This window comes from Chrysochloris asiatica, unplaced genomic scaffold (genome assembly GCF_000296735.1).
Source record: "Chrysochloris asiatica unplaced genomic scaffold, ChrAsi1.0 scaffold00142, whole genome shotgun sequence".
Classification (NCBI taxonomy): Eukaryota; Metazoa; Chordata; class Mammalia; order Afrosoricida; family Chrysochloridae; genus Chrysochloris; species Chrysochloris asiatica.
The window spans coordinates 2,258,594-2,270,965 of NW_006408660.1; the positions used below are offsets into that span (position 1 = coordinate 2,258,594).

The window sequence follows — 12,372 nt, forward strand, 5'->3', positions numbered from 1 at the left end:
TCCTCTGTGGCTATGTCACTGACTCTGGGCCCAAGAGTCCCCAGGTCTTGCCACACTGCTGGCCAACCAGGTCTCCATCACAGGGTTCACAGGAGTCTATTGAACATTGTAGGGCTTAGCTAGCAGCTTCATTGCTGTTTTCCCCTCACTTCCCTTTATCGGTGACCAATATGGTCACCAATCAGAGTGTGTTTTCCCTACTCCCCTCTTTTTGTTACAAAACCTCTACCTTTACAGTTGTGACAGTTGCAATTAGTTATGATAATAATTACTCACTATTGAATCCTAAGAATCTTATCCCCATCTTCTTTCATCATACCCATCTAGACAAGAAGAAAACTATTAAGTGGGGGGTTCTACCTTCCCCTGCACACTCAAACTAAACTCTGTCTTGAAAACTTGTAAGCCAGTCACTTCGTGCCTTTATTGCCCCCTCATTTTAGGTAGCCAATGTCTAAGTTGCCTGTCCCTATCTTCCCTGTGTACAGAGGGGATAGGATTTATACTTGATGCGAAGACTCCTTCCCTCTCAATCCAAGTGTTCATTCGTAAACTTCAAAGCTTCGAGTGCATGCACCTCCCGACGAGGCTACAGCCAAGGCTGCCTTGTGAATTTGGACTTAGCTCCACAAGAAGTCATTGCCTGGGTCATTTTAGAACAAGGATTTTTACCTAGGTTTTCCAGGACTTCTTAAAACTATGCAAACTGCCGAGCCTGTATGTGTGTGTGCGTCTAGGGAAGAGTATGTACGTTGCTTTCATCCTAAAACCACAACTTTAGAATCATCTGCGTCCATAGAGTGGAAGAACATGAGCGACATCCCTGACCTTCCCCTCCCCATCCTCTGGAAGGCCCAAACGCTATCTTCCATGAGGGACTCTCTGAGAAGAAAAGCAATAAACCGAGGCACACGAAAACTGCAACCGCAGCTGGACTGCAGAGACAAATTTATTTCTCTTGCTAATCAAAAAGGACCCACTTGGGTCCAGTATTGCCAGCAAGATTCTGGAGCCCCATCCTGAGGGGAGGAACGAGCCGCAAATCCTTCCCAGCACTGATTTATGTAACATTCATGCGGAATTTATTATACAAAGAATTTTATTCAATTACACTTGAAATGCCTCTGGATTCTGAAAGGTTCTCTGGTGATAACTGGGACAGAGTGATCATAAAACTGGATGGGCTGTCGGAAGAAGGTGTTGGGGAGGAGGCAAGGGTGACATTGCAACTGACGGGGGATTCGGAACCGGAGACATTTGTCATTGGGATGTGTTACAAGTTCGGGCTGCAAAAATTACTTGGTGAAAAAAAATGCACATTAACAATAGCCATGAAATATCAGTTAAGGGAAATGAGGTTGAGAAATGAGACAGGAGAATCTATTAGTGCCTGGCAGTGCTTACCGCAGCCCAGGTCATGATGAAAATGGCTGTCGAACAAGCAAGGGGCACTGCGCCCAGAGTCAGGAGGTCAGGTCCAATCTTGTTTTGACCCCCTGGGTTACAGGGGTTCTCCCTTTTGTGCCTCAGTCTCTTCACCTGCAGAGGGGCACATACAAGTATCTCCCTCCAGGGCTGCTGTGAGGTGTCGATGAGCTAATGTCTGGGAAGCACTTGGCTTGGTGCCTAGCACATATCAGGCACTTCCTGGCTGGTGTCATTATTATTGTGGAGATTTCTAGGATGAACTCTTTAACAAGGAGTGCTTCGGTGGTGCGAACAGTTAAGCATTTGCTGACTAACCAGAAGGTTGGCAGTTTGAACCCACCCACAGATGTCTTGGAGGACAGACCTGGCGGTCTGCTCCCTAAAGATCACAGCTCTGCAAACTCTATGGAGAAGTTCTGCTCTGCACACAAGGGGCCACCCAGAGTCAGATTCGACTTGATGGCAGCTAACAAGAGCTCTTCTTTGTGCAGGGTGCTAATCACTGGCCTGCAGAGCAGGGCTAGGCTAAGGGTGCAGCTAGTGAGCAGGTTTCTTAGGGACAAAATTTCAGGGCATACCAGAGCACTCAGTATTCAACATCAATAATATTGTAATGGAATGTGTTACTTTGGATTTAAATAATCTTTTTTATTGTGATTTCACATATGTATATACATACACACGCTGTTGTTGGTATTAAGCACCATGGAGTTGGTTCCGACTCATAGTGACCCTGCACAGGGTTTCCAAGGCTGTAAATCTTTACGGGAGCCTCATCTTTCTCCCACGGATCCGCTGGTAGTTTCGAACTGCTGACCTTGTGGTTGGCAGCCCGACTTGTAACCACTACGCTACCAGAGCTGTTAAGTGCCTTCAACTCAGTTGTGACTCATAGCGACCCTGTATAGGTTTCTGGAAACGAATTAGTGGGTTTGAACCATCGACTTTGCGGTTCGCAGTCCAGTGCTGATCCTACAGTGCCACACCAAGCGTCTCCCTCTATTTATATATATATTGTTAAGTGCCGTCAAGTTGATTCTGACCCATAGCGACCCTGTATAGGGTTTCCAAGGTGCAGCTGGTGAGCTTGAACTGCCAACCTTGCAGTTCAAACGGCTTTGCAGTCTGGCGCATTAACCCACAGTGCCACACCAGGACTCTCTCTCTCTAGCTCTGTATATATATATACACACACAAAAAAAAAAAACATTTGCCATTTCACCATTTTTTATATGTGCAGTTCAGTGACATTACTTCCTCCCAATTATGGTGAGCTGCCATTACCACTACCCATTCCCAAGTTTTTCCATCACTCTTCACAGGAACTCAGTGCTCCCTAAGCTTCATGCCGGATTTTAAAAAAAAAACAACAAAATAATGGTTCCTCCCAAAGAAATGATGGTGAATAAAATATCACAATTTGAAATAAACAGGGTCTTAGTTTAGGACCACGCATGACTGTGTAACGGGCACGGTCCTGGGAGGGCTGACAATGCGAGACTTCATAGATTGTTGTGGGGTTTTTTACTGTGTTGTTGTGTGTGGCATCCAGTCAATTCCAGGTCATAGTGACCGCAGGTGACAGGGGAGAGCTGTCCCTGGGTTTCCCAGGTTTTCATGTTTACAGAAACAAGTCGCCAGGTCTTTCCCCAAAGAGCTGGGAGGTTTAGCCAAAGCCCTTTCGGTTACCAACAAGCACATACCACTGCATCATTAGCTCTCTCTCTCTCTGTTTTTTTAATTGTAGAGATTTTTATTACGTTTTCCCACTTGATTCAAAATATGGGAGGAAATTGTGCTAAGTGTCCACAGAGACTACACTTTTCCTTTTATCAAAAGATTCCAATGTGTCTTATTGATACTGCTAAAGAGCAAACATTTCACTCCAACCCATCCTCTGGGTCCACGAAGGGACGCTTTCTCAGGTTTTCCCAGGTTGGCAGCCCGGGAGAGGAACCTCTCCAGGGATGCAGAGTATGCCCTGCGTGTGGCTACTCAGGACAATGTTTGCTGGTGAGCACAAAGGTCCAGAGCTGGACTTGGGAGCCTGGGCGTTCACATCCATCCTGCAATGGCCTGTCCTTGAAAGGACTGGTGGGTACAGGACCTGCACATGGCTTTGTTCCAAAGATGCTCACTTGAGGGTGTTGCAGTTGCTCAAAGGGCTCCTGTCATCTATACAGGATTTCTTACATGGCTAGGGGTATAGGGTGTTTTATTTTACATATTCTGCTCTTTCCAGGAGGATCTTGAGGTGAGAACAGAATTGGATGATTTGTTCTTGGTTGAGGCTTGGAGTTTAGACGGCATACTTAACTGCCATTAAATAGCTGCTGCCGCCGCCGCCGCTACCACCACCACCACCGCCACCACCACCACACCAGTTGTTGCTGAAGTAGAACTATGTGCCACAGAGTTTCCAATTCTTTAGAAGTGGATTTCCAGGCCTCCCTATAGATGCCTCTGAGTGGACTTGAACCTCCAACCTTTTGTTTAGCAGCTGAGTACCTTAATCAGACTAGACTCCATTAGTCTCTCCTGCCACACTGCTGCTTTCATTTCCTGGGTCTAGTCCTGTGTACACACACCTAGCAGCCACTGTGCACCCAGGCAAAGAGTAGCTGGTGGGTTTGAACCACTGACTTTGTGATTAGCAGTCCAATGCTTAACCTAAAGCACCACAACAGGACTCTCATGCTAAGCTGGCCCCAGTAAATAAATGACTGCTGGGTTGAGTTCACCAGTCTTGAGGGTTGCAAGAACCTGCCCTTCCGAAGAAGCAGCATTTGCTGCAATTAGTGTGGAATCATCAGGCGCTCAAGGCTGCCTCTCTGGCCCTTATAAAAAGCTCCTTTCCAAGGACAGAGCTGCCACCGGAGGGGCCTTCCATGATGGGAGGGAGCAGTGGTGACAACGGCAATAAAAGACGTCGGCTTACAGGGGCATAAACCAGCCAAGTGCCACCTCAGAGAAATAAGGTCTCGTCAATGTCAACCGCACTGGAAACGGAAAACCTCGTTTTCTCCAGCTGTGCCCATGCCCTCCTCAGACTCTGGACGCCGCCAGCTGATTGGGCAGAGACAGGTAATGCCATCCTGGAGGGCTGGTGTTCTTTCACCGGGTCTCCACCCCTGCGCCGCCCCCACACGTCAATTCAGTGGAGTGTTTCGGAGCCCTGGCTTGTAAATCTGCAGGCGGCCTTCTCCACACACTTCGGCGGTGATGGGTGGCTCAGAGGTGGCTAACCTTCCAAATCCTGTCTGCCTTCTCTGTTATAAATGTGACATTTAGAGCTCCTCTGGCACAGGTAAATCACAATTACTTTTCCAAGGGCCTTTGGTCGCAGCCCAAAGCCTTGAACTACTTGAGTACACGTTCAAGCTCACAGGCACGCGTGGGCTCTCTCACAAACACACAGAGGTTCAAGACTGTCCCACTTTTATTCTTTTTTTCCACAGGCTCCTCATCCAAGCTGTCACCCTCCCTTTCTTATCCACAATACTGAATTCATCCCCACCTTCTTTGAGGCAAAGGGGAATCTGGGACAGGGCCTCTGAACCAAAGCTGAGTCTGGACACAGGCCAGCCCCCAGCCCCCTGGACGGTGGAAGCAAGCTGTACTCTTCACCTTCTGGCTGTGAGCACCACCGGGGCCGTGGGTCCTGCCGTCAGGGTTTCTTGTAGATCTTTTCCTGGTTGCCCTCCTTCATGGCTGCGAACCGGGCTACCGTGAAGAGGTAATCACTGAGTCTGCCGGAGGAGGGAGAAGCACAGGGGGTCACTGAAAATGAGACCAAGGCTGAGTCTTTCCACATTCACCTTCAAAGAGGAAATAAACTGTGTGCCTCAGACAACGGGTGACCAACCAACTTGGATGGATGGATGGCACACAAGGGGAACTTCCATGATAACCAAGGTGCCCTGCTCCCAACCTAGCTCAGGAGGACAGGCGCCTCTGACTACTCCCCGTGCATCTTCCAATGGCCAGAACTGGTACTCCCCAGACTGCAGTGTGTGTGAGCATGCAGCCAGGCCTAGGTGGGTGCGCAGGCTTTGGATTCTGCTGGGGGGCAGCAACGTGCCTGCTCCCATTGCTGCTTTAGTGAGGAAATGAAGGAGACTGGCCCACACACACTGCTTGCAGCTTGTGCAAGGGCTGGCTGAGCAGAATCCCATTTCCTGGGCTCCCTGGTGGGTCATCATCAAGACATCCAACCTCAAGGACGTCCCCTTGCAACTGCTCTGACCCTTTGCACTAGTTTTTCTCAGCTGGCCTTGTCCTACCCTGACCTGGGATAGGTACAGCATCTGCCTGGTCCCCAGCCCCATCCTCATACCCAGTGCCTGGCACACAACAGCCACTTGGTGACTGTTCAGTGACTGACAGATTTCCTGTGAAGCCTACTTAAGTACCTGTTTAAGAATTTGGCCACGTTGGCATCCGTTTCTCCCATCTGGACAAGAGGCACCACGCTGGAAAGGGAGGCTATGTTAGAGTTCAGCACACCTACCACCTGGGACGGCAGCCTGAACCCCGAGCAGAGCTGCCCAGCCTCTGTAGGTACCAAAGTAAGGTTTAAGTCCCATTTCTCTGAAAAGCCAAGTGCCTGGCCCATGAATGGTGTAGATGTCAATTCTGCAATTACTCCCTTAAACTTTCCTTGAAAAGGCTGTCAGGAGCTTTTGGAGACCCCTCCTCTACCTAACTCCGAGTCAGGGTGTTTGGGGTGGGTCCATCTGGATCCCAGTGGCCTATGGGCCCTTCTAGACCCTTCTCTATGCAGTCAGAAGAATCCTTTCAAACTGCAGTTCTAATCTCAGCAAAGGATCTAAATCCCATGGAGACCCAGGGCCTATCAGTAACTTCCTGCAGCTCTCAGGATGGGGCAGACTTCCTGCTCTGGCCTGGCCTCGCCCCACATGCCTCTCGCTCTCTGCACCCAGGCCCTCCCACCTCCCTTCCGTTATTTCAAAGCAGGTAGCTGCCTCCACCTTAGCCCTTACCCTGCTGTCCCTCAGACCTGGACACTGCTGACTTCTCCCCTGACCCTTCAACTCTCAGCTCAGGTGGCACGGCTCTGAGAGACCTTCACTGCCTGTGTTCCTGAGGCTGGGACCTCCTCCCATGCTGCTCATACTTACTGCCACATAACACTTAACAGAGATGTACGATTATATCATGTCCATGTGGTTTGTTTAAGGAGCCCTGGTGGCACAGAGGTTAAGTGCTCAGCTGCTAACTTAAAAGTCAGTGGTTAGAACCCATAGAACTCTATGGAAAAAGATATGGAGTCGGCTTCCATAAAGATTTACAGCCCTGGAAATTCCATGGGGCAGTTCTACTCTGTCCTATGAGGTGGAACCAACTTACCAGCAGTGGGGGGCGGGTATTGGTTTGCTTGGCTATTTATCATTACCTCTCTCCCTCTGGAACGTTCAGATGCTGAGGCCAGACTCAGGCAAGATGGTCAGTGAATGATTGGATGCCCCCACAACTGCCTCCCACCCTGACAGAGCTCCTGCTCCCTCTTCTTCAGGCCCCCTTACCGTCTCTCAGCTCGGCGGCACACGGTCCGGCACAAGTGCAGCACAGAGCTGCTCTTGCCCCCTGACTGAAAGGACAAAGTGGGTGTTGGCTGAGGCAGAGATGTGCGTGTGGAGTGCCCACTGCAGACAGGCCCTGCCCCTCTACCATGGGTGGGACTGGGCAGGGGCCTGGAGGGGACTTAGGGGGCCATTTCTGTCCCTCCCTCTGCCCACCCCAACCACCCCAGGGTAAAGGCCATCCAGTACCTACAGGCAGAATGAAGGCCGTGAGTGGAGGGAGCTGACTGGAATACTTGTCTATCCACTGCTCCAGCTCCAGGACTGGCCCCTCGGTGAATGCGGTGTGTTCTGAGGGGTCGGGAGCAGAAAGGAGACACAGTAAGACCCATTGCGTGTGATCGGGAAATAGCCCGGGAAGCCACGCAAACTAAACTCTCAGGGTCCACCAATAAGGCTGACACATCCCAGGTGGTGACACCCAGACCCCACCCCACCCCTCCCCACACACCCCTGGCTCCTGGGGCCCTCTCAGCACACACAGAAGGTCCCAGAATTACTTAAGTGCGCCTCCCTGGCAGAGGAGCGGGGCGTGGCAAGGGCAGCGCTGACATCCTGCAGGGTGCACTGGATCTGGAGGAAGCAGCAGAGGGTGAGAATGAAGCTCTGTTTGTGGGGGCTGGGCACACACAAAGGAGTCTTGGAGGCACTGGGATTCAAGTGCTCAGTTGCTGAAGAAAAGGTCGGTGGTTCGAACCCATGGGAGAAAGACGTGGCAGTCTGCTTCCATAAAGATCACGGCCTCAGAAGCCTACAGAGCAGTTCTACTCAGTCCTGCAGGGTGGTCAGGAGTGGGAATTATCTCCCCAACAATGGATTTGGGGGCACACACCACACTGATCACAGGCAAGGTGAGTGAGGGCTGGTGGCAGGGCCCTGCCAGGACCCCTAATCAGCTTGAATGTAAAGGCTAATAAGCAAGATATCTACACCTTCAGTATGACCCCCTCCTCTGAGCACCCAGCTGCTGATGCCTACTGGTCAAGCTTTTTGAGAGGCCTAGGGAGGAAACACCTGGATTATGCAGATAGATGGTGTCAAGCATCCCAGTGATGGCAAAGAGGGACCTTCTGGTCCTGATCAGTGTCTGCCTGGACCCTGCAAGCTTCTCTCCTTTTCCCTGCACTGACCGTTTTCTGTACGCTAGCCAAAAGGTTGATGGTTCAAACCCCAGAGCCACCCCATGGGAGAAAGATGGGGCAGTCTGCTTCAGTTCAGATGACAGCCTTGGAAACCCGATGGGGCAGGTCTACTGTGTCCTACAGCGGTGCTATGATTCCGGAATCAACTTGACAACAATGAATTTGGCGCTTCTTTTTTTTGTTAGCAGTTGGGTCAAGAGACAAAATGTGCTTTCTAAACTGTGAGGGGCAGGAATTGCAAGAATGTGGTCCGGGAGTCAGCTCAGGTTTGTGAAGGGTTAAGGGTAAGGAGGTTTGGAAGCAGAGAGTATGGCTGAGGCAGCCCTTCCAGCTGAGAGGACTGTAGGTCCCTGAGAGTTCTCAGACCAATGAGACCCCGCTTCTGACTTCACACTGGGTCAGGTGCATTGAGCTGGATGGCGGCTGTGGAAGGGAGGAGGTCAGCAGGACACAGAGGATGAGAGCACAAGCGGCCAGCTCAACACTGGACACTAGCCAACTGCAACTCTGTGTCTTCATGGAGGAAGAGGGGAGCAGTAAGTAGTGCCCTCAGGGTTGGCTAACTACAGCGCTGACCATCAGGGGCCAGCGAATGTTTGCATCAGTTTGAGAATCAAGATAAGCCCCAGCTGTGCTGAATCCCGGCCATGAGGCCATGGGCCAGTCTCCATTTATCAGCCTCAATTTGATCTTTATGAAATGTGGACGCCAACCTCCACCTCATGGCCTTCTAAGAAGATTAAGCATGGCCATAGCCGGCAGCAGACCCAGGATCCTCTTCTGCTCCCAGGAGCCCTGAAGCATCACGAGAGCTGATCCTCCAAGAAGTTTGGAAAGACTCAGGTCAACCTGCACTCAGAGCTAACTGAGCCATGAACACATCTGTGGTGTTCTGGGCTGGTTTCCAGGCTCTGGCTTTCAGGTTCACTCTGTGAATCAGAGTGTTCACTGCTTCTTGTGGAGCAGAGAAGTAACTCTAACAACTGTGGGGTCCACCAGCTGAGGGCTCCTGTGACTGGGCTCTCCCAGGGACCACCACATTCTGGGCTGGCTCCTTCTCTGTGGTGAGGCTGTCCTGGGCACCGTAGGATGTTGAACAGCATCCCTGGACTTTACCCACGCACCGCCAGTAGCACTGTCCCATCCCAACTCGCGGTAACAAAAATGTCTCTGAATACTGCCCAGGGTCCCATGAGGGGCAGAGTCACCCTGCACGTTACACGTCTCTCATGAATGCAATCCTCACCACCTCACCTGCCAGAGAGGGTTGTCTAATCCAACCCCCCAATTCACAGGGGATGGACAATGCTACTCACTTTCTGAAGCTCTTCAGCAAATGTGTGGCCTTTTTCTGCAATTAATTCCATTGCAAACCTATGAAGAAAATGGGAAAAATTGTTTGCCTCTAATAGAACATCCCCAGGACCTGTTTGGCTGAGAAGATTCTCAGATGGTAGACCAGTAAGCGATTTTTACTGTAGAAAGTCATGGGCTTATTTTTTCATGCTGACAGACAGTAAAAACATCATAACCTTTCATTTGCATAGGGATATCTGCTTCTCAGAATGCTTCTTCCTCTACTCATTTATCCACTTCGCCATTACTTTTGCCAGGCCTGAGGACTCAGTGGGAAGCAGAAGACAGTCTTCCAGTGATGGACATTAAGGCTGTCTTCATTTGTTTTTGCTATTGTGAACAGTGCTGCAATGGACATCAGTATGCATATATCCACTCATGTCATGACTCTTATCTCTGTGGACATGGATCAAATAGAGGGATTGCTGGGTCATATCGTATTTCTATTTCCAACTTTTTGAGGAAGTACCATACTGTTTTCCGCAGTTGTACCATTTTTGAGTCCCACCAGCGATGCGGGAGGATCCCAGTCTCTCCACACCCTCATCAGCATTTGTTGTTTCTGGGTTTTTTGAACTTTGCTATTACTGCTGAGGTGAGATGATATCTTATTGTTGTTTTGATTTGCATCTCTCTTAATGGCTATGGGTCAGAAATGACTCAACGGCACACAACAAATGGCTAATGATTGCAAACATTTCTTCATGTTTGTTGGCTGCCTAAATGCCTTCTTTGGTGAAGTGCCTGTTCATGTTCTATGCCCATGATTTAATTGAGTTGTCTTTTTCTTGTAGCGGTGTTGTAGTTTTCTACACATTTTAGAAATTAGTCTCTTGCTGATACATCATTGCAAAAAAAAAAAAAAAAAAGTTTCCAGGCTGTGGGTCTCTTTTAGTAAAATCTTTTGATGCACCTAGTGCTTAAATTTTAGGAGGTCCCAGTCTTTTTATATATGGTGTGAGATATGGGTCTTGTTTCTACAACTGCATTTCTAGTTTTGCCAGCACCATTTGTTGAAGAGACCATCTCTTTCCCATTTAATGAGTTTTGGCCGTTTGTCAAAGATCACATGACTGTATGTGGATGGATTTACTTCTGGGTTCTCAATTCTGTTCCACTGATCTACGCATCTTTTGTTGTACCAGTACCAGGCTGTTTAGATCACTGTAGCTGTGTAGTAGATTTTGAGATCAGGGAGTGACAGGCTTCCAACTTTGTTCTTCTTTTTAAGTAATGTTTTGCTTATCCAAGGTCTCTTTCCTTTCCATATACAGTTAATGATCAGTTTTTCCATCTCTTTAAAGAACGACATTAGATTCTGGATTGGAATTGCTTTGGGTAGTACTAACATTTTCACAATGTTAAGTCTTCCTATCCATGAGCATAGTATAATCTTCCATTATTTACGCCTCTTTTGGTTTCTTGCATTAGTGTTTTATAGTTTTCTTTGTATAGATCTCTTGTTTTCTGTGGTTAGATTTATTCCTAAGTATTTCATCTTTTGGTGGCTATTGTATATGGACACAGCGTAAAATGTTTTCCTGATTTCCTTGTCAGAGCTGTCTTTATTAATGTACAGAAATCTAACCGATTTTTGTATATTGATCTTGTAACCTGCCACTTTGTTGATTCCTCAGTGAGTTCCAATAACTTTCTTGCTGAGTCTTTGGGATTTTTTTATGTATAGAATCATGTCATCTAAAATAGAGTTTTACTTCTTCTTTGTCAATTTGGATGACTTTAATTTCCCTCTCTTGCCTTGCAGCTTTGGCAAGACTTCCAATGCAATACTGAATAGAAGCAGCAACTAAAATGTTTATCTTACAGGTTCTGGAGGTCAGAAGTCCAACATGGGTCTCAATGGACTCAAACTGAGGCATCGGGAAGGAAGCCATATTTAGAAAATCTAATACACAACGGGAATCCTGGTAAGGCACTGTAGGATATGCACTGGATTGTTAACCCCAAGGTCAGAGGTTCAAACCCACCAGTTGCTCCTTGTAAATCTTATGGAGGGTCACTGAGTCAGAACTGAATTGAAAGCACTTAACAACAAAAACACAACACAATGGACTGTGCTTGGTTTACTTCAACTCACTTCTTTCACATACTCTACGTACTTCAATAGTATGCACCTGCTACCTTGAGAAGTGATGGAGCTAAGAGTAAGGGAGGAAGCTTCACATGGTGAGGGACAGATGCCAGTCTGAGAGCCAGAGGGGAAGGTACGGCAAGTCCATTGAGGGTTAGCAACCTCCAGAGCTGGCCAGTTCTCATGAGTGCTTTACAGAAATTACACTTACTAATGCCCAATGAAAACTCAACCTCAAGCCGGTCCAATCTCCCTTACCCGATAATTGAACTTAATTCATCTGTCGTTCCAACAGCTTCAAACACATGATCATCTTTGGATCTTCTTTCTCCCGTGAAAGTACTAGAAAACCCTGTAGGAAAACAAACAACTTTTATCTCCTGATAAGTTCTTTCAAACACCTCAATAAGAAGTATATTGTATACACAGAAAGTCCTAGGTGTGCAAGCTGATGAACTGCTACCAGCTAAACAAGCCTTTGTGATCAGAACCCAGATCAAGAAACCACACAACCAACATCCTAGGGTCCCCACATCCTAAAACCCCCAAATATCTTCTCCAATTGCTACCCCTGATGGGTAACCAATATCCTAACTTCTTTCATAATATACTTCTTTTTTTTAAAGTTTTTATTGTAAATTGAGTAAAAGTTTACAGGGCAGATCAATTTTACATTCAACAAATCATACACCTTATTTCATTACAATGTATATAATCCCCTCCGTGTACCATCAGGTAACAGTATTTCTCT

General features: G+C 48.1%; 1 protein-coding gene across 1 annotated transcript in view; it reads right to left on the reverse strand.

Moving 5' to 3' along the window:
* Window positions 1–5,095: 5,095 nt before the first annotated feature.
* MMAB (methylmalonic aciduria (cobalamin deficiency) cblB type) overlaps window positions 5,096–12,372 on the reverse strand; it is a 12,414-nt gene continuing 5,137 nt past the window's right edge. Inside the window, exons 3-9 of the mRNA XM_006870505.1 lie at window positions 11,880–11,973; window positions 9,490–9,547; window positions 7,532–7,604; window positions 7,225–7,322; window positions 6,975–7,039; window positions 5,841–5,900; window positions 5,096–5,177 (exon numbers count right to left, since the gene is read on the reverse strand). Of these exons, the coding sequence (XP_006870567.1) occupies window positions 5,096–5,177; window positions 5,841–5,900; window positions 6,975–7,039; window positions 7,225–7,322; window positions 7,532–7,604; window positions 9,490–9,547; window positions 11,880–11,973 (530 nt within the window). The remainder of the gene's footprint in view (window positions 5,178–5,840; window positions 5,901–6,974; window positions 7,040–7,224; window positions 7,323–7,531; window positions 7,605–9,489; window positions 9,548–11,879; window positions 11,974–12,372) is intronic.